The sequence below is a fragment of the Caretta caretta genome, chromosome 20, assembly GCF_965140235.1.
Source record: "Caretta caretta isolate rCarCar2 chromosome 20, rCarCar1.hap1, whole genome shotgun sequence".
Taxonomy (NCBI): domain Eukaryota; kingdom Metazoa; phylum Chordata; order Testudines; family Cheloniidae; genus Caretta; species Caretta caretta.
Window position 1 is genome coordinate 6,429,748 of NC_134225.1, and position 21,963 is coordinate 6,451,710.

At 49.3% G+C, this 21,963-nt stretch overlaps 1 protein-coding gene across 2 annotated transcripts in view; it reads left to right on the forward strand.

Moving 5' to 3' along the window:
- Window positions 1-21,963, forward strand: part of PFKM (phosphofructokinase, muscle) — a 53,284-nt gene that overhangs the window by 28,361 nt on the left and 2,960 nt on the right. For both annotated transcript variants that reach the window (XM_075121690.1, XM_048834739.2), the window contains 16 exons: window positions 241-406; window positions 936-980; window positions 2,212-2,320; window positions 3,325-3,420; window positions 4,820-4,912; window positions 6,715-6,840; window positions 7,531-7,595; window positions 8,279-8,342; window positions 9,088-9,234; window positions 10,275-10,345; window positions 11,407-11,494; window positions 12,594-12,746; window positions 15,324-15,488; window positions 16,822-16,883; window positions 17,760-17,871; window positions 18,544-18,643. In XM_075121690.1, the coding sequence (XP_074977791.1) occupies window positions 241-406; window positions 936-980; window positions 2,212-2,320; window positions 3,325-3,420; window positions 4,820-4,912; window positions 6,715-6,840; window positions 7,531-7,595; window positions 8,279-8,342; window positions 9,088-9,234; window positions 10,275-10,345; window positions 11,407-11,494; window positions 12,594-12,746; window positions 15,324-15,488; window positions 16,822-16,883; window positions 17,760-17,871; window positions 18,544-18,643 (1,662 nt within the window). The remainder of the gene's footprint in view (window positions 1-240; window positions 407-935; window positions 981-2,211; window positions 2,321-3,324; window positions 3,421-4,819; window positions 4,913-6,714; window positions 6,841-7,530; window positions 7,596-8,278; window positions 8,343-9,087; window positions 9,235-10,274; window positions 10,346-11,406; window positions 11,495-12,593; window positions 12,747-15,323; window positions 15,489-16,821; window positions 16,884-17,759; window positions 17,872-18,543; window positions 18,644-21,963) is intronic.

Sequence of the window (21,963 nt, forward strand, 5' to 3'; positions counted from 1 at the left end):
GGTCTGGTTGCTGGGTTTGGTACTGGGGTGGCAGTGTGGCGTTTTGTGGCCTGTGATGTGCAACAGGTCAGACTAGATGGGCTGGTGGTTCCTTCTGGCCTTAAGCTGTGTGACTTTGGGCCTTACCCAAAGCCCCTCGAATTCACTGGGCTCTGGCTCAGGTCCTCGGTGTGCATCACCCAATGATAAGCTCACCGCAGACCGTCAGCGTTCCAAGGGGTCTGTGGAATCTCTCCGCAGGTGGCATCACGGCAGAGGAAGCCAAGAACTCGAGTCACCTGAACATTGTAGGAATGGTCGGCTCCATCGATAACGACTTTTGCGGCACGGACATGACCATAGGCACAGACTCCGCCCTTCACAGGATCATGGAGATAGTCGACGCTATAACGACGACTGCCCAGAGGTGAGAGTCTGCAACTCACCTCTTCCTTTTCAGCATCGGCGGTGCGATGCAGAGGTGTTGGGATGCCAGAGCCTAAGGGTATGTCCACACTGCAATCACGGGGTGGATGGACCAGCCTGCCCAGCACCCTGGGTAATTTTAGGGCAGCTTTCTACATTAGGGACTTGGTTTTGTGTTCTGTGTCTGTACAGCGCCTTGCACAATGGGGTCCTGATCCATGACTAGGGCTCCTGGGCACTGATGCAACACAGATTATTATTAATAACGCTAATAACGAGGTGCAGCACAAATGCGTGGTGGGAGCCAGTCCCAGCCCTGAATTCCTGACAATCTGCAAAGTCAAGACAAACACAGGAGGAAAAATGACTTGCCAAAGGTCACACGGGAGAGCCAGGCATAGTACCAAGGTCTTCTGAATCCCAGTCATCCACTGGACTCAGCTGCATCTCCACAATATTAAGGCCTTGTTATTACTTAGGTTGATATACCTGCTGTAACAGTTGGGTGCACTCTCTCCTGTCTCTTGCAGTCACCAGAGGACGTTTGTGCTGGAGGTGATGGGCCGTCACTGCGGGTGGGTAAATCTTTCCTTTCTGCGTGTTTAACGGTTCTGCATTTTCACCACCTCCTGACCCTTTGGCCCAGCGCATGGGGAGGCGGGGTCCTTGCTTCACAGGAAGTGGAGAGGCTAGACAGAGGGGCCAGTCGCAGGAAAAGAAGGGCCGGAGGGGAAAGCCATCCCGCCTGTCTTTCCAACCAGTGAAGCCAGTGAAAACCCAGGGGTGGAAAAAAGTCACTCTTCACTGTAATCAAGCTGGGTCAAACTGATCCTGATGCAGAGGGGCCAGCGTGAGGCCTATGCACCCTTAGGGCTTAAGTGACAAATCACTGTACTAGGCCTAGATGCTGCCTCTCTGCATTATCTCTCTCGCCCGCTATATAATAGTCTCCTCTTTCCAGCTAGGACCTTCCTAGCCTCAGATGGGATTCTCTGATGACGCACCTGCCGGGGCATTTCTCGCCCTAAGCGATTCACTGGGCCTCCACTAAACAGTGGCATTAGTCTTACCGTTCATCCTGTAGTTAAGGTTGTGACTCACTCACTATTTAATAAACGTAACCGCAGGGCAAGCTCCTCCGGTTTGAAGAGAAGAAAGGCTGACTCAGGGAAGGGAAATGTCGAGTGTCATAAGGATTGGGGCCTTGATCCTGCTCCCATTGAAGACAGTGGGCCAGTTCTCAGCTGGTGTAAAATGGTGTCCCTCCATTGAAATCAAGGCTGAAATTCTGGGGCTCAGCGCACTGTCCCTTCTGACCTTGAGATCTGTGGTTGTATACAAGTTTTGTTAAGTTAGCTGCAGGTGGAATTCTCCCCTAGCACAAGGCTGGTGTCCCACATACGCCCCCATAATAGGGCTTGAATTGCCCTTCAGCTGGGCCCCTCCTGCACCAGGGTAGACATCCCCCAAGGGAAGCTGAGGGAGCTCAGTCTGCAGCATGGTCCCCCACATACACCCTGATTGTCCCCCAAAACTTCAGGAGGTTTGAAATTTCATCGAAGTTACTTCAGAAGAGAAACAGAGCGCCAGGGAGCTCTGGGGTGCCCCAGGGCATCGAACAGAACTGCATGGAATAGCTTATTTTTGCATGCAAATTTGAAACCACCAAGCAGTTATTTCCAGAGTGTCTCCCTCCAGCCCTGGCCATCAACAACAGCATCTCCACTTGCTAAGCACGAGGCGTGAACTTTAAAACTCGCAGCACGCCCCTGGCTTTCTAACCTTCATCCTTTTCTTTCGCCTTAGCTACCTAGCTCTCATAACAGCCCTGGCTTGTGGTGCCGACTGGGTTTTCATTCCAGAATCTCCGCCTGAGGATGACTGGGAGGAACACTTGTGCAGGAGGCTAATTGAGGTAACCCCAGCCAAACTTCTTGTAGGCGACTCCTGCTTGGCACAGACTTGATCCCAGATTGGGATGCCTTAAAACTAGGACGCTCAAGAGTCAGGCTCTGAGAAGGCCAGTGGTCTAGCGGTTAGGGCACTGGTCAGATCCTGGACTTCAAGTCTCTGCTCTGCCACTGCTTCCTGTTTGACATTTGGCAAGTCACGCAGGCCCAGCTCATCAGAGGTATTTAGGTGCCTAACTCCCACTGACATCACTGGGAATTAGATGCCGAAACATCCGAGCCCTCGTCTCTCTGTGCCTGAAATTCCCCACATGAGTATTAGCATGGCTCCACCTCACAGGAGGATTGTGAGCATAAATCCACTTAAAGATTGTGAAGTGCTCAGATACTGCGGTAGTGGCAGGGGGCGGGGGGGGTTATGCGAACTGAAGCTATATTTAGCTCGATGCTTTCCTTTCTACATTTGGTCCGGTCTCCTGTTGGAAGGAGTTCCCGGGGACAGGAAGGCTAATTGATCAGGAATTTTGTGAAAAAACATTTCTCGCATCCAGGATGGGCTTTCTGGAGAGAGAGAGACACCCCTGAGTAGCCCACTGGTCTGATCTGTCAGAATCTGGCAGAGCAGAGTTTTGAACGAGGCTCTTCCATATCCCCAGGGAGTGCCCTAACCACTAGGCGATTTGCCACAGTGGTCAGTGTGCTGTCATATGCTGATCATGGGAATCAGTCTCTGTTCACAAAAAAACAGGCAGGGCCTTGGCATCATTCTGACATGGAACAAGAATGTCGACAGCTCAAAACTGTTCACAGAATGGACTTCTGCTTTCCCGGCCAGCCCTCGCTAGCACCCAGTGCTCTGCTTAGATCCTGCTTCAGCCCATGGCTGTTAGTGGGACTGGAGCAGTGCACTGCCCCTATTCTGTCCCCCTGTATGGGGGTGAATCCAATCCACAGGATGCAATTTTACACATTACATCAGTGGGTTGCTTTCTCCTTTCCCTTCCTTCAGACAAGAGGCCGGGGATCGAGACTAAACATCATTATTGTGGCTGAAGGAGCCATCAACAGGCAGGGCAAACCCATCACCTCGGAGGACATCAAAAACGTGAGTGGGGCCTGGGATCAGCTCTGTGCTCAGCCCCGAGAACGTCTCTCCTGTGCTCTCGTGATCTCCCAGAATGCATCTGTCTGCTTTCAAACTAACACGAACGCTCAGCTCCTCGGATGGTGTAAAGCAGGATTGCTCAACGGAGTGTTGGCAATTTACCCCAGCTACAAATGTGACCCCAAAAGTGCATCCCCGTTTGGTGCTGCCTGAGATGCCCAAACGGAATGAGGCGCCTGCAGACTTCCACTCGGCTGCCTGAATGAGATCTGGAGGGCCTGGAGGCCTTAAAGATTTGCTGGTACTCTTTGCTGTCCAGCAGCTGTGCAGGGTCACCGCTAGCCAGACATTATGGCTGGGCAAGACAGGGCTCTGCTAGCAGAAAGCTTTAAAACCCGCCATCAGTTGCTGAGCTTCAGCTGGTGTCAATCGGGCCCGGTTCCATTTGAAGGCTGAGGATCTGGCCCCCAGATCTTAGTCTCCGGTGGTCTCTGCTGTTGCATGTTCACTCATGTCACAGTCTGGACTCTTGAGATAAAGATGAATCTTGTTACGGTTCCTTCCCCACTCTGAATTCTAGGGTACAGATGTGGGGACCTGCATGAAAGACCCCCTAAGCTTATTCTTACCAGCTTAGGTTAAAAACTTCCCCAAGGTACAAACTTTGCCTTGTCCTTGAACAGTATGCTGCCACCACCAAGCGTGTTAAACAAAGAACAAGGAAAGAGACCACTTGGAGATGTCTTCCCCCAAAATATCCCCCCAAGCCCTACACCCCCTTTCCTGGGGAAGGCTTGATAATAATCCTCACCAACAGGTGAACACAGACCCAAACCCTTGGATCTTAAGAACAATGAAAAATCAATCAGGTTCTTAAAAGAAGAATTTTAATTAAAGAAAAAGTAAAAGAATCACCTCTGTAAAATCAGGATGGTAAATACCTTACAGGGTAATCAGATTCAAAACACAGGGAATCGCTCTAGACAAAACCTTAAGTTACAAAAAGACACAAAAACAGGAATATACATTCCCTCCAGCACAGCTTATTTTACAAGCCACTAAACAAAAGAAAATCTAACGCATTTTCTAGCTAGATTACTTACTAACCTTATAGGAGTGGTAAGGCTTGCATTCCTGATCTGTTCTCAGAAAAAAACATCACACAGACAGACAGAACCCTTTGTTCCCCACCCCCTCCAGATTTGAAAGTATCTTGTCCCCTCATTGGTCATTTTGGGTCAGGTGCCAGCGAGGTTACCTTAGCTTCTTAACTCTTTACAGGTGAAAGGGTTTTGCCTCTGGCCAGGAGGAATTTTATAGCACTGTATACAGAAAGGTGGTTACCCTTCCCTTTATATTTATGACAAATCTCTTCTGTCATTTTCTCGCTTCCCTTTAGTTGGTTGTTAAACGCGTTGGCTATGACACGAGAGTTACCATCCTCGGGCATGTGCAGCGTGGTGGGACCCCCTCTGCCTTTGACCGCATCCTGGTATGAACATTTGCTATCTCCTCCATGCTTCTCCTTCAGATCCTTTTACAAACCCTGATTACCCCCATTGTGACCTTCCTTCAAGACAGAGCCAGGGGATTCCAGAGAAGAGCATGGAGTCGTGGTAACACAGGGCTGGAAGGGACCTCGAGAGGTCATCCAGTGCATCCCCCTGCCCTGAGGCAGGGTTAAGCCTAGATCATCCCTGACTGGGATTTCTCTTAAAAACAACCTCCCTAGGGAACCTGTTCCAGTGTGTCACTGTTTAACCAGCGTTTCACACTGGCCCTGGCCAATTTGTGGCCCAGTGGAAAAATCTCCCTGGCCCCGGGGCTGGAGGAGCTCTTGCTCCAGCAGGGGCACAGAGCTTTTCCAGTTTTGGGGCTGAAGCGGGGGCGGGTGGGTAATGAGGGAGTGGGGGGCGGGGCCTCGGGGAAAAGAGGCACAGTGGGTGACATGGGGGGGCTGCAAGCAGATGGGGTGGGGGAGGGACTCCAAGCTCAGAGCTCCACGGCTGCGGCCTCCAGATGGGGTGGGGAGGGGTTCCGGGCTTGGAGCTCTGGCCAGGGTTGAGAGCGCCACTGCAGTCCTGGCCAAGGCCACGGGTGTGGGGACTGTGGGGGCAGGGGGGAAGGCTGAGAGCAGCCTGCAGGGGCAGGGCCTCAGCTGGAAGAGGCAGAGCAGGGATGCTGGCCTCCCCAAGGGGAAGCTTCACCCATCACCCCTGCACATAATGCACAGTCAACCTGTGGAACTCATTGCCAAGAGATGTTGTGAAGGCCAGTAGTATAATTAGGTTCACAAAAGAATTAGATAAGTTACTGGAGGATAGGTTCATCAATGGCTATTAGCCAAGATGGTCAGGGACACGATCCCATGCTCTGGGTGTCCCTAAACCTTTGACTGACAGAAGCTGGGACTGGGTGATGGGATGGATAACTCAATAATTGCCCTGTTCTATTCGTTCCCTCTGAAGCACTTGGCACTGACCACTGTCAGAAGACAGGACACTGGGCTCGATGGACCATTGGTGACTGGTCTGACCCATTATGGCCGTTCTTATGTTATGTTGTTAGGCTGTTATCATGACCCCATGCAGCCTACTCTTCTCTCTATTAAACATGCCCAGTTCTTTCAACCTTTCCTCAGAGATCAGGTTTTCTAAACTGCATCTTTTCTGTTGCTCTCCTCTGGACTGTCTCTCATGGCAGTCTCATGGCCATGGTGCATCATGGGAAATATAGGCCAGTTGGAGAGCCCAGCCCAGAGAGGGGAATGGAGGAATAAGACACCCAAACTACAGTGCCCATGAGGGACCACGGTTGCATTTTAGAACTGAAATATTTCCGTTTTTGGACATTTAATTTTTTCAATGAAAAATCAACATTTTCCTAGAAAGCAGACACTTTTTACAAAAAAACTAGTTTAGCTGAAAACCAGATTTTACATAAAAAAACCCCCCAGCTTCAATGGCAATTTTTTTGACCAGACCTAAAAAGGACCACCACCCTCCATTCATCAGTATGGAACGAACCTGTGACCTCCAGCTCCAAATGAAAGAGCAAAAGGAGTAGCTCCATTATCTGATAGCAGTAGTAGGCTGTTATCTTCTATGTAGACTAGCCACCAATGGTAGGGCTGGGGGAAGAGATCTACTTATCTATGTGTTACACTGTGATTTTTTAAAGTTCTTCCTAAGATTCGGGGGAATCTGTATTGAGGGTATAAGTGGGAGCATGAGATATGGATGTCCAAGGAAATATAGATTCATCAAGGATTAAAGCACCTTCTGTGCGTCTCAGGGAAGCAGAATGGGGGTGGAAGCAGTCATGGCCTTGTTGGAAGGGACTCCGGATACCCCAGCATGTGTTGTCAGCCTGTCCGGGAATCAAGCTGTCCGCCTGCCTCTCATGGAGTGTGTCCAAGTGGTGAGTATTTACCTCTCTCCACTCCAACCATGTCCAATGCGCTAGATGGTGTACCAACATATGGTAAATGACAGCCCCTACCCCAAAGAGTTTACAGTTTAACAGACTGGTGGATGAGACTAACAAGAGGGTGGACGGTAATAATACGAATGGATGCTTTAAAACAGATGGGCAGTTCTTAGCCAATCAGTAGCAGAGATCACAACTTGCCATCCACCTAGACATCTAGGGGCCATGTTCTCTAGGTATCGTAGTGTTCCTGATGTTGACTGGCTGAACTGCTGGAGAGCAGGTATGAATTAAAGCAATCTAGTGTCTGAGGCACATGTCCCCCCTCCCCTGTGGCATGGCCCCTACCCTAGGGGAGGTATCAGGTTTCAGACTTAAAATGAATGGAGCAGTTCACGCCTCTTGGAGCTCTTGTTTCAGGCTCTTTGCAGACTCCAGCAGGCCTTAGTCACTCTCAGGTCACATTTCCAAGCTTTTCTGTGCATCCACGAAAGCCAAGAATGCTATTTTTAAATGAAAACAGATTCTGATCTGAACGAACAGCCCAGGCCCATAGTGCCTTGCTCCAGACCTGCTTGTGCTTAACATGGTTTTCCATCTGGGATTGCAGTTGAGTTAAAATGCAATTTTTAGAGACACATCTTTAGATCTTTTCTTTTTCCTGCTGCTTCCTCTTCACAGACCAAAGATGTCACGACAGCAATGAATGAGGGACGATTTGAAGATGCTGTAAACTTGAGGGGAAGGTGAGCGAATGTGCTATTTAAAATAAGATATTTAAAGGATCAGGGACCTATTGTGGCTCTAAATATACTATAATAATAATTAATAAATAAATAATCCCTAGCTCTTATCTAGCACTTTTCATTAGCAGATCTCACAGTGCTTTACAAAGGAGGTCAGTATTATGACCCCCATTAAACAGGTGGGGAAAATGAGGCACAGAGGAGTGACGTGACTTGCCCAAGGTCACACAGCAGGCCAGTGGCAGAGCCAGGAATAGCACCCAAGTCTCCTGAGTCCCAGTCCAGTGCTCTAGCTACTAAGCCACACTGCACTCAAAAGAAACCAGCGTTCCTCTAGTGGTGCTTAATTGGGAGACTTACAAGTAGGTGAAGCTCACAGCCTCTTCCACAGCATGAAGATACTTATCTACTACACAAAAGAAAGGTACCCATTTTTACAGGGAGGGGAATTAACCATTGGAACAACTTTCCCAGGAACATGGTAGATTCTCCATTGCTTGGGGTCTTTAAATCAATGCTGGACCTCCCTTTCTAAAAAATATTCTAGCTCAACCACCAGAGCTGGGCTGGATGCAGGACTCACTGGGAGAGGTTCTCCGGTCTGTGTGATTCAGGAGGTCAGACTAGATGATCAGAATGGCCCCTTCTGGCCTTGAGATCTGACTCCCCCTCCTTTCTTGCAGGAGCTTTCAGAATAACTGGAACGTTTACAAGTTGCTGGCTCACGTGCGCCCGCCCTCTACAAAGGTACGAAACAAACGAGAGGTGGCTCCTCGTCCATTTTCTTTACGGTCTGCGCAGCTGTGTGTGCATCAGGGCTGGGATTTTCAAAGAAGGCTAAGGGAGATAGGCATCCAACCCGCCCTGTTAGTTTTCAATGGGAGTTAGGTGCCTAATGCCCCAGGCCCCTTTGAAAATGAAAGTCTAGACAAGTGATGGGCAACCTGCGGCCTGCAGGCTGCATGCGTCCCATCAGGTTAATCTGATTGCGAGACATTTTGCTGACGTTGACCGTCTGCAGGCAAAGCCCCCGACAGCTCCCAGTGGCCGTGGTTCACCATTCTTGGCCAATGGAAGCTGCGGGAAGCTGCGGGCCGCAGGGATGTGCTGACTGCCGCTTCCCGCAGCTCCTATTGGCTGCGGTTCGCCATTCCTGGCCAATGGGAGCTGTGGGGGGCCATGCCTGGGGATGGTCAACATCAGCAAAATGTCTCGGAGCCCGCAATCAGATTACTCTGAAGCTGCAGGTTGTCCACCACTGGTCTAGACCCTCAGCGTGCTGTGGGGCCATGCGGCTATGCCAATGCAAGGCTACCAGTCTGAACTATGGGCCAGCCCAAAGCTGTACATCTGTGCCACTGCCATGGGGCCTTGCTGTCCTGGTGCTTTGGGACCTTGCCCCACTTATTTCAGCAGGCCTGACAGTTTGGGGAGCATTCCTGTTTTCTTTGTTTCTTTCTCAATACCATCTCCTGCTCCCCCCCCACTGCAGAGCGGGTATAACCTGGCTGTGATGAACGTTGGAGCTCCAGCCTCCGGGATGAACGCAGCCGTGAGGGCGGCCGTCAGGATTGGGCTGATCCATGGGCACAAGATGCTGGCTGTGCACGATGGGTTTGACGGTCTCGCCCATGGACAGGTACCAGCTAGGACAAGGCAGCTCTACAGCATCCTTCTTCCAGACAGAGTGTCCGTGCGCTGTAAAGAGCCCTGACTAGCAGCTGTGGGAGAGGAACATTCAGAGCCATGGAGAGGAGGGAAATCTGAGGTGTAACAGGGGTCTGATGAGATAGGGAGGCCTTTCCAGAGAGCGACAGCTGCAGAAGAGAAGGCGCTTACACAACACATGGCAGGAGTGTCTGGAGAAGGGTCGTGCTAGCGGTGTGGAGGTCTGGAGAGAGGGACAAGGTTGTGAGATAGGCTGGAGCAAGCCCAAGGAGGCTATGGATCCTAAACTGAACGGGAGAGCCTACGATAAGGCTCCAGCCCTATTCAGGTGCTGTTCGACATAGCAGGGTTATGGAGTGAACAATCAAAGTGAAAGAGAAAAGGCTCCTGGTTTAGTATTGGGCTTCCAGGCAGTGTGGACAGCAACACTGGATCAAAAGCTGCTGTGGGCAGTATCTGTATCTCAGCCCAGTGGTGCCTTTCCGTCTCCAGGAGACACAAGCATATCCCAAAGAAGGTCCGCGCTGATGTGAATTCTGGTTAGATGCAGTACTGAGTACTATACATAACTATCTTGAACGTGTCTTCCTGAGGGTGTCTGAAAGGTGTTTAACTCTGTACATACGGGGGGACATCGGGTGCAGTCCCAGAGGACGCGATTCAAATTGCTTAGGAAAGTTCTGTCCGGTAAGAGCTGCTCTGGACAGACTAGCCTCACTGTCTATTGCCTATGAAGCACTGGGGTAAATGACATCACAAGATGCCGGGCACTGGAGAATCAAACCCACAATTTCACACCAACATCAGTTGCTTACTCTCTAAACGGGAAAATAGTTCTTTCAAGATGTGCTTTGGGCTCAGTAGGTGCAATTTCCCATCGGGAGTCACTTCCACTGTCCCCACCTTGTTTTCATGTTGGAAAATTGTTCCCTCCATTGTTACTGGCAAATTACTGGCAAATCAAATAGCCCAGCTCTTCGTGACTCCGTTCTTCTCTTCCTTTTTCACCAGGTGGAAGAGATTGGCTGGGGAGGCGTAGGTGGCTGGACTGGGCTTGGTGGATCGAAACTTGGAACAAAGAGGTAACCCACTAAAGCGTTCTTCCTCTAGCTAGCTACCTTTGTGTCCTTCAAGATACTATTACCAGAGTGGTCTCAAACACATGCTTTGATCAGCGTCATTGCAGGCCCGATTTTCAGACTTGTGACACCACCTGCTGCAACTCCAGGTGAAATCAGCGTTCCCTGCAGACACTCAGCACCTCTGGAGATTAGGTCTCAGGGGCCACCAAGTATGTAGAAATCACTTAGGCTCTTTGGGGCAGAAACTGTCTTTGCTCTGTGTTTGTACAGCACCTAGCACAATAGGATCCGCTCCTAGGTGCTACTGTAACACAAATAAATGACACGTGCAGCACAGACTGAAACCAGCCAGAGATACAGACTGGAGAATTCGCTCAAGTGCATCCTTAGCCTGAGTGATGGAGCTGAGCTCTCTCCACCATGAAGCTTACACCAGCGGCGGAAGTTAAATTAGCCCCTCAAGCAGCATGACCTTCTGCCAGCCCCAGGCCACTGGAGATCAGGGAGCTGCAACCAGCTGTCCCTTGGGGCAGTGAAGGATCGTGGCCCGCATGTCTCCATGGCGATGCTGTAGCAAGCAGAAGCCGAGATGGCCCTGGCATTCTGAGCCGCTCATTTCAGTTGCTTTTTACTTTTCCTCTTTCCGTGGCTTCTCACGCTTGGCCTCAGCCTGGAAGCGAGAGCTGTTTGATGGTATCCAGAGCACAGAGAGAATATTCCTGTTCTAAAACACAGCAGGATGCCATGAATGATGTGTGGGGGGTGGGGGGATATTGACCTGCTCACACATACGTGCATTAAATGGAGAAAACTGAAGCGACTGTTGCAATGATCAGATGGCAAGTCTGTTAAGCCCTTAACTAGTCTGGAGCTCTGCAAACTGATCCAGCCTCTTCCTTGCATTCAGCAAATTGAGCCCCACTCCCCTATGTCCTCCCAGCAAATTCCTCTTGTGCCATCCCCCCCGCCCCCTCCCCCAATGCAGTGCTCGCCACATCCAGGGACTATACAGGCCCAGGAGGGTACATTGATGGTTTTTGTGGCATTTCTGCCTGCAACAGGACTCTGCCTAAGAAATACTTGGAGGAAATCAGCACAACCATCAGCGATTTTAACATTCACGGGCTGATCATCATCGGGGGCTTTGAGGTGAGTCAGGCAGGCTGCCATGAGTCTTTACAGGCGTAGAACCTCGGGCCTGTGGAGTAGCAGGGGGCCAGCCCCCTTTCTCCACCCACGGAACACCCCAGAGGAGATCTGAATCCTGGGGGACGTGAGGCCAGCTGCTTGGCCAGGTGCAAAGATACTCACCGAGAATAGGAGGTCATTACTGGAGGAACTTGACCATTCCCAGGCCTGTTAATGCCTTGAAAATGCTGGAAATCTCCCGTGGTGACTCAGGAGCACAGATCATCCCAATGCAGCCTGAGTGCTGAGTCTCATCCAGAGCGGGACTCCAGTCACCAGGGCATTAAGGAACTCAACCTGTGGGCTGATCCCTTCCAGGCCCATCTCCTTTTCCTTCTCCAGGCTCAGGGGATCTGTCAGGGTTCCATTCCCTACAGCTTCCTAGAATGGCTGGTCTCACTGGGTGTCTGGGTTGCATTGCCGGAGTTGGATCATAAAGATCATGGAGCTGGTTCTCCATTTCTGAGAGGACCAGAATGTGTTTGCAGGGGACACTGGGTGATCTTCAGCAAAGCTCTCATGGTAGATGCACGGCACTGGTGTCCGTTCTTTGCCGCTCTGTGCAAAACAACATGCTGGGCACCTGCTGGACCCATTGCCCATCTTCAGGCTTTTGGGGGTGGAGCATCCCACAAAGCCACTGCTACCCGACCCTGAACCAATCTTGATCCCACTGCAAAAGGCCCTAGATCCAGCAGAATACCCTTCCTGTCCTTTCTGTGTACCATGCCTACCACCTGGTCCATGACTGGAGATTCCAGGCTCTATGATAATACAAATAATAAATACCCAACTGTCTCATTCTGGGTACGATAGGATTAATCTTCACGCTGGCCATTTTCCAGATGCCGCACCGAGGGAAATCCTGGCCCCATTGAAGTCCATGGCAAAACACCCATCTTCAGCGGGGCCAGGATTATGTTACCAAACTACTGGGTGTTAGGAAAAGCTTTCAACTCAGTCACTATCCTCCCTGCACCTGGAGCAGAATGTGGCCCCAGCCAGAAGCAAACCCAGGGCTTTTCAGTGCTGCTTTCCCTTTCTTCCCGGCATCCCGTAGGCTTTCACTGGGAGCTTAGAGCTCGTGGAAGGCCGTGGCAAATACGAAGAACTCTGCATCCCGGTGTGTGTTATTCCAGCCACTGTGTCCAACAACGTCCCTGGCTCTGACTTCAGCATCGGAACTGACACTGCCCTCAATACTATTACCACGGTAAAGCATTTGAAATCTTCTTCCTGCTATGGAAACCTCCAGTCCACTAGTAGTATGATTTGTAGAGTCAAAAGCCATAAGGGACCATTGTGATCATCTCGTCTGACTTATTGCACAACACAGGCCAGAGAACTTCCCTGAAGTACCTGCTGTTTGAACTAGAGAGATCTCTTAGAAACAACATCCAATCTTGATTTTAAAATTGCCAGTGATGGAGAATTCGCCATGACCCTTGGTAAATTGTTCCAGGGGTTAATTACACTTACAAATATGAGCCTATTTGTACTCTGACTTTGTCTAGCTTCAGCTTCCAGGCACTGGATCTTGCTCGATCTTTGTCTGCTAGACTGAAGAGCCCATTTGCAAGTTTTTGTTCCCCATCTAGGTACCAGACTGTGATCAAGCCACCCCTTAACTTTCTCTTTGTTGAGCTAAAGAGCTTGAGCTCCTTGAATCTATCACGATAAATAAGGCTATGTTTTAGTCACGGGTATTTTTAGTAAAAGTCAACGACAGGTCACAGGCAGTAAACAAAAATTCACGGCCCGTGACCTGTCCATGCCTTTACTATACACCCCTGACTAAAACTCGACCGGGGGATGGGCTAAGCGGGGTGGCGCCGCTTATGTTATGTTCTTACTAATTGTCAAAAGGAATTAGTTTACTGTCTTTGTTATATAAAGATCAGCAACAAGTCCATAGTAAAGGTTGAAAATATATTGAAAGATATTAGTTAGTGTCAGTAAAGGAAGAGTGTAATGAGGTAAAAACGAAAGATAGAATTGCTGAAAAAGATTGAAATATTTCTTTATGTAGAAAGGAAATTACTTCACAATTCCTTGGCTGTATACTTCCCAGGTATTAAGGCAATACCCTTGGTTATTTTTAAATTTTTTATTAAAGCAACCTTAACTAAATGAAATTTCATAGGAAAAAAATATTTATCTTTTGGAGACACCTGTCTTATTTCATTCAAGAGTTGATCAATGGTTTTAGTGCCATTCTAGTTACCAGAGCAGGGTGGAATGTTTTGAATTCTGACCCCGACCATCTCGATTGTTCTCCCTACCAATGGCAATGGGGGAATTCTCCATCCCTGGAAGTCTTTGAGTACATCTACACAGCAATTGGGGGTGTGATACTTCAGTCAAGCTAGCGCAGTCAAAGAGCAGTTGGTTGCAGCCGCATGGGCGGCAGTTCAGGTTAGCTGGCCGAATACATACCTAGGATCTCGAGCCAAACTAATGCATGTACTTCTACCCGAGCTGGGAATTCCATCTCCCATTTGTGAGACATCCCCTTCAAGTATGCTATAAGTCAAGCAGAAGTTATGGCCTTGATGCAGGAATTATTGGGTGAGGTTTTCTGGCCTGTTTTATGCAGGAGGTCAGACTAGACGATCACAAAGGTTCCTTCCGGCCTTAAAAATCTCAGGGAGGGGAAATCAGGAAAAAACATTGAGGAAATTATAGAGGAGGCTGAATTTATTTATTTATTGAAATTTCAAGTTTACAAAATTTCTCAAAATTTCCAACTGAACATGGAAAAAAACCTCAAAAGTTTCTCCCTTTCTCTCCTCCTCAGTCCCTCCCTGCCCACACGAACTCTAGCAATGACCTGATTTGTATATTGCTCTTCTGAGGGCTGAATCCATTAGATTGATCTACTGCCCAGCTCCAGGCTAGATTACAGTCAAAATTCCGAGCATTATCTGTGGTGTTCTATAAAAAGCGTTTTCAGTGCCACTGCAAAATATAAAATGAACATGAGTTGATCCATAACAGCTGCATCTTTCTAAGGCCTCAGTTATGAGCCTTGTTGTATGCTCATGAGGAGCCCACTTCCCCTGCATGGGATACCATGATTGCCAGACACTGTGCAAAGAAGAGAGTGGCCTTTGGGCTGCTAATCCCCTTGCTTTGCAGACGGGTGGGCAGGGGTGGGGAGTGGCTGGAGCCAAAGCAGTGCCCCTCTCTCACAATGTGCCAGTCAATGCAGCTGTGCCCATGGAGGGAGACGTAAGCTATGCCAGGAAAAGGGTTGGCAGCTAACTCCCCTCTCATGGAGAGATGGTGAAGCAGTGATCGAACTGCTACCCTCCGTCTCAGTTCGCTTCCTGCCCTGTCCCTGGGACACTGCAGCCGCACGCCACCACTATAACTCAGGCTGGATTGCAAGGTGCCAATCCACCCCTAATATTCAGTGTGACACCCCCACCCCAGGGGCCCTGTTATCTGCTACCACTGCCTGCTTGGCCCAGCTTCTCAAAGTCACCACGGCAGAACAAGATCCCACTGAATCTGAGGAATTGTGGAATTCTGCAGTTAAGAGAGAACTACACTTCAGCCTCGCTGCTGTTAAAGTGAGAGTCCTTCCCCTCCAGGAGCCTTCCTGGTCTGGGATGAGTGGGAAAGTCTTTCTACCTCGCTTCCGATGAAAGATTTCACTGGGTGTTTCACAGACGTGCCCCATCCCCACACCCCCAGAGTAGTTCTTTAACCCTAATTCACATCACCCCAGCCTTGATCGCCTTTATTAAGCGGCTCTAAGTAAATCTTGTTCCTATTCCCTCCCCAGACCTGTGACCGTATCAAACAATCTGCAGCCGGCACCAAGAGGCGGGTGTTCATCATCGAGACCATGGGAGGGTACTGCGGCTATCTGGCCACCATGGCAGGCTTGGCTTCAGGAGCGGACGCAGCTTATATTTATGAAGATCCCTTCACCATCCGCGACTTACAGGTGAGTCTCTACCTATAAACAACTCATCTGTTCCTCTGTGCTCAAGCACAGCACAAGTACACGGTGCATCGACTTCTTCACCTGGAGTCCAAGCACCTTCCACTGGACAGGCATGGAGCTACAGCTGTGCAGAAGCATGTACCTAGAAAGCACAGTGGCTGTAGTACTGGGAACCAACAGGCCCGAGGTCTGACCCACGCCCCTTCAGTGTGTGCTCTCCCTCGAGCGGTGGCTGGGATAGCACCCCATACAGGTTGAGGAGCCTGCTACAGACTTGGCTAAGAGCGATGGACTTTTTAGCTCAGCCGATGGAGTCTCATGATCCAGAAGCCCCAGGTTTGTTTCCTCCTGCTGACGAGCCACCCCGGGGCATGGCATTCCACAGACATCAAGGCCAAGTTCACCCCTAGCAGAAACAAGTGCAAGTCCACCAAAGTCAATGGAGCAGTGCCTGCTTAAATCAGCTGTTGGCCTGTATCCTAGAGGGCAGAGATGCAAACTAATCGGAGGGTCTCAGTGGACCGGGATCCCTGGGGAATCCACGCAGGTCTGTGTGGACGGACTTGTCCCACTTCCTGCTGGAAAGGCTCGTGTCAGGCAAGGGAGCAAATGCTGCTCTCAGTGACCCTAGTCTAAATCCAGAGCAAGGCCCTGGGCTGCAGTGGAGTTATTCCGGCTTTTGTAGGGCCTGGTTCTTATTTACACCAATGCCCTTTTCCACGGCTCTGGCAACACAAAGGAACTGGAGCCTGTGAGCACTTTGGAGCCTGGACTGGCTTTTTGGCCTGTGTCCATACAGCGCCTAGCACAATGGGATCCTGGTCCATGCCAGAATACAAATCATAATCAGTAACAGTGCGAATGAGAAGCTGGCCCATAGACTTTAAGGCCTGAGGGGGCCATTCTGATCATCTGCTCTGACCTCCTGCACCTCACAGGCTGAAGGATCTCACCCAGTGACTCCTGCATGGAGCCTAGTAACTAGACTGAGATCAGCGCTGCGGTTAGGGGCATCTACTCCTCCAAGGGTGCACGCAGACACCACTGTTTTGCCATTGGCCGTAACGTCCCGTTAAAATCAATGTCAGTTCTGAACCCTCAGTTACTGCAGTCTAGGTATACATCACACGGGCATTTCAGCAGCCTAGTTAGCTCTCATCTGATAGGCATTCCCCTTTAGCTGAGCTTTATCGACTGACCGGAGAGGTTTTCCTGCTCCCCGAGATGTGGATTTGCGTTTACTCCTTTTAAAAATTGCTTTTAAAATATCTGGATTTGCTTTAAAAAATTCACAGGAATCTAAGAAGCCTCCTGCTCTTTTCTACGTTAACAGGTTAACGTCGAGCATCTGTGTGAGAAAATGAAGACCACAGTGAAGAGAGGCCTGGTGTTGAGGTAACCAGCATCAGAACAAGTCAGGGTGGGGACAGTCACAGGCTGTAGCAGGGGCCAGTGGCTGAAGTGCTGGACCAGGACTTATGAGACCTGGGTTCTGTTCCTGGCTTTGCCACAGCCCTGCTGGCTGTCCTAAGGCAAGTCACTTGCCTTCTTTGTCTAGCAGGTTCCTCAGCTGTACCCTGGGGATGAGACTTTCCCTCTCGTAAAGCCCTTTTCCATTAACAGCATTAGATAATCCATATTATGCTGGATGCCTCTTACGTGGGATATACATTCCACAGCCTTTATTAACAAAGGTGCTCTGAGGGTCTGGAGAGCAATCAGAATCCTGGTGCAAAGACCACCAAGGGACCTTGGGATTCGTAAAATACAGTCAGCTATAAGGCAACATTTTCAAAAGCACCTAAGTCACTTAGGCCCAGCTCAGCAAAGGTATTTAGGTGCCCATTGAGTTCAGTAGGAATTAGGCACCTAAATACTTCTGAGGATCTGGGGCTTTAGAAACACAGGTCCCATTGACTTTCAATGGGATTTAGGAACCTGAGTCATTTTGGATCTTTGGGAATGTTCTCCAGATCTGTCTAGGGAAAAGATCTGCTCATCTCCCTGGTGTAACGGTAAAAAAAAACGATCCAGCCATACTCACAAATGAAAACCATAGGCAATACAGGCCCAGCACATTTCTAAAGGGCTGACCCTGAGCTGTCATTCAGCTCTGCCTCACCAATCTATATTTCTCTCTTCATGAATCTCCTTCCTGCCCCAGTTTTTCCCCCATCACCCAATGCCTAAAAGCCACTTATTTGAGTATTCTGTCTCCATCTGTCATGTCCACCCCTCATTCACTTGGGCTTTCGTGTTTGCACCTCACAGGAATGAGAAGTGCAACGAAAACTACACCACCGACTTCATCTTCAACCTGTATTCAGAGGAAGGGAAAGGCATCTTCGAGAGCAGGAAGAACGTGCTGGGACACATGCAGCAGGTACACAGTAAGCTGGTGAGGTAGCGTGGCCGAGTGGATGGGGCACTAGACAAGGACTCAAGAGACCTGAGTTCTGGTCCTAGCTTTGCCACTCAGCTGGTGAGTGACCTTGTCCAAGTCCCTTTCCCTCTTGATGCCTCTGTTTCCCCTCCCACCCTTTGGCTGCTTAGACTGAGCTCTTTGTGCCTATCTCGGTACCACTCGGCCCAATGGAGCCCTGATCTCAGTCAGTGCCATTATAATATGCTAAATAACAGAGGATGCTCTCCTCTAGACAGCAAAGCTCCTCCCAGTTCAGTACCATCTTTCCTCTGCCCTATTGCTTTGTCCAAATGACCCAAACCTCTGGAAAGGAGCAGTTGGATTGGCTTCTGGCAACACCACCTTAAAGAGCCAATAGCAGCTCTTCTGGGCTCCAAAATCCTCTGCTGGGAGAGAACGGTACTAGATGGAAATCGCCTTGCTGAGCCAAGTGCTGGGGGTCTTGGTGTTGATCACAGGTGCTAGAATTTGGGGTTGGTACAGTGTCCGGAAGCAACAGCCCTTGTACGATTAATTCTGCCTTCTGGGCCGGTGATGCGCCAGGTATCCCATTGAAAGGCAGCGAGTTCACCCTGTTGTCATGACTCTTCATGCCTGAAACCAAACTGACTCTCTCGCTGCGAATGGCAGGGTGGGACGCCGACTCCCTTCGACAGGAACTTTGGAACAAAGATGGGTGCAAAGTCTGTGGCATGGCTCACTGGAAAAATCAAGGAATACTCCAGGCATGGTAGGTTACACGTCACGGTAGGAAGAGAGCCCCATGGCCCAGGCAGAGCCATCCACCTAGCTTTCTGTGCAGTAGTTGGGTACACATGTCACGTGCTTTTATGGCTACATTCAGGGTGGATAAAAATCGATTTTAAAAAATCAAATTTGTATTTAAATGGGATTTGGTTTTGAAATTAAATCCATTTTTCTTTAAAATTAATTTCAAATTTAACAACCTACGTAAGGCCTAAACTTACTATAATCTTTTAAAATCATTTAAATTAAATAAAAAATATTCAAACAGTACCTGATTGCTGTCGAAGTTTTAAAGAAAATCAAACCGCTGAGCGGGGAGAAAGCACTGGCTTAGCACCTGGAACTAGACTTTGCAGTCATGCTAAACCAGCTTTTAACAGCCACAGCCTCTGCTGCGAGTGCAGAGAGGCTGTTTTCTTCATTTCGGTTTATTCAACTAGTTCAGCTCCATGATTAGTTTGTCTGAAGCTGAGGAACCGAATGGGAGTTGAAAAAAGCAGGAAAGTTTGTTTTCCCTCTTTCCATCTAAAGGAGCTGTGAGAGGATGAGATCTACTGGCTCTAAAATCTTGAAGGACATGAGGATCTATGAAGGGACTCAGGGTTGCAACACCGTATACACTGAAAAGTTGTATCGGCAGAGCGATCTCTCGGGTATGAAAAATCCACCCCTCAAGAGACATAGTTAAGTCGACCTAACCCCCAGTGTAGGCAGTGTGAGGTTGATGGAATGAGGTCAATGGAAGATGGGTCGCCCATCACCCACCTGATGCCCTGACCGCTGGCCGACAGAGCCACTCTCTCTCTCTGGCCCGATGACTGAGAGTGGCTCTGTAGGCCAGCGATTAGGGCATCCACCTGGGAGAACGGAGACCCAGCGTCCAGTCCCCCGGCTCCAATTGCTCCATTATTTATCCAGAGTGGAACAGCTTCAGTGGGAGAGGTTAAGGAAGCCCCCCACCAGACTATTGCATAGCTCAGTGGCTAGAGCACTCTCTGGAGAGGTAGGATTTGAGGGATTTCCCTTCTCACATACCAGGCAAGTGCTCTAATCACTGGGCTAAGAGTGGGCATTACCCTCTCCACCAGGGTGTTGAACGAGACCTGATCCAGCAGGTGGCCTTTCACTGATCTTCCCCCAGTTTGTGAATCACTCTGGGACCTAGGTGGGAGATGGGCATCTGGATTCCTAGAGGGAGGCAGCAGCGTGCATGCCCAGAGGCAGAAACATAAGCACCAAGGTAGCTTTTACCCTGACAACTTAGGTCTGAGTGAGTATAAGGGCCTACGGGTTCTGAGTTTTATGGATTGCAATGATGCCAAAAAAGGGACTTAGCACCTCTGGCTGGCGTTTAGGCACATAACTCTCTGTGGATCTGGGCCATAGTGACCAGAAAACAGTCAATTCAATTCACCAACTACAGTCAATGCTTCCTTTGTTTAATAAATCAGTTGGTTTTGATAAACTTATTTTTTTCTTATGTATTCAGCACATTTAAGGTAGCTTGAGTAAAAAATTAATGTAGTAAATAAATGTGTCATTCACCGTTTTCTAAGAGTAAGAAAAAAGGAAAAATTAAGCATCTGAATAAATGTATGTTAAGCTAATAGACACTACAGCTTCCTGGTTAGCAAAAAGAAGCATCAGATGGAGTGAAAAGGCTGTATTTAGTTGCAAACCAACATGTAGTGGTTATTAACTAATGAGAATCAGTTTTTTTTAAAGGAAAATAACTAAGTACAAATGCAAAATAAGATTAAAACGGATTATTAAATCAGAGGTTCCTGCCTGCTGATTTAAATCATGGTTAAAACCAATGCTTTCAAAGCACTTGGCAATCCACGCTGGGGCTATTGCTTCTCTGCCAGCTGCTTTGTGGGACCCTGCAGTGTTGGTGTAGCTGTGTGGGTCCCAGGAGAGTAGAGAGACAAGGTGGGTGAGTGTTGCATTTACAGCATAGTGGGTGAAGGCACTGCCGCCACCTAGTGGCGGACGTTGAGAACTAAGTTCTCAGTGCATTTTCACAAAGGCGGTAACCCTAACGCAGCGCATTTAGGACCTGGTTTTTCAGAGTTAAGGAGGACGTTTCAGGCTGTGGGAGAGCAGCTGGGTGGGGAGGCAGCTCCTCATTTCTGATGGGGGGGAAAAAAAACAGATGGGGGTATAAGGGCTAGGACCAGCGCTGGCCCCAGGAACCGCAAGAGCCTGAGCCACAGACACCTAGGGTACGTTTGGGGGAGAAGAGAATTTGGCCGTTCAAAAACTAACAGAGGCTGGGATGAGGCTTACGGTAGCAAAACTGTGTGGCCTAGAGGCTAGAGCACTGGGTGGACTCCGGAAACATGGGCGCCTGTTGGGTGACCTGGAGCAAGTCACATCCCCTCTCTGTGCTTCAGTTTCCCCATCTGTATAATGGGGATAAGGAAACTGACCTTTGTAAAGCGCTTTGAAATCATAGAATCATAGAATATCAGGGTTGGAAGGGACCTCAGGAGGTCATCTAGTCCAACCCCCTGCTCAAAGCAGGACCAATCCCCAATTAAATCATCCCAGCCAGGGCTTTGTCAAGCCTGACCTTAAAAACTTCTAAGGAAGGAGATTCTACCACCTCCCTAGGTAACGCATTCCAGTGTTTCACCACCCTCCTCGTGAAAAAGATTTTCCTAATATCCAACCTAAACCTCCCCCACTGCAACTTGAGACCATTACTCCTTGTCCTGTCCTCTTCTACCACTGAGAATAGTCTAGAACCATCCTCTCTGGAACCACCTCTCAGGTAGTTGAAAGCAGTTATCAAATCCTCCCTCATTCTTCTCTTCTGCAGACTAAACAATCCCAGTTCCCTCAGCCTCTCCTCATAAGTCATGTGTTCCAGACCCCTAATCATTTTTGTTGCCCTTCGCTGGACTCTCTCCAATTTATCCACATCCTTCTTGTAGTGTGGGGCCCAAAACTGGACACAGTACTTCAGATGAGGCCTCACCAATGTCGAACAGAGGGGGATGATCAAGTCCCTCCATCTGCTCGCTATGCCCCTACTTATACATCCCAAAATGCCATTGGCCTTCTTGGCAACAGGGGCACACTGCTGACTCATATCCAGCTTCTCGTCCACTGTCACCCCTAGGTCCTTTTCCGCTGAACTGCTGCCTAGCCATTCGGTCCCTAGTCTGTAGCGGTACATTGGGTTCTTCCGTCCTAAATTCAGGACCCTGCACTTATCCTTATTGAACCTCATCAGATTTCTTTTGGCCCAATCCTCCAATTTGTCTAGGTCCCTCTGTATCCTATCCCTGCCCTCCA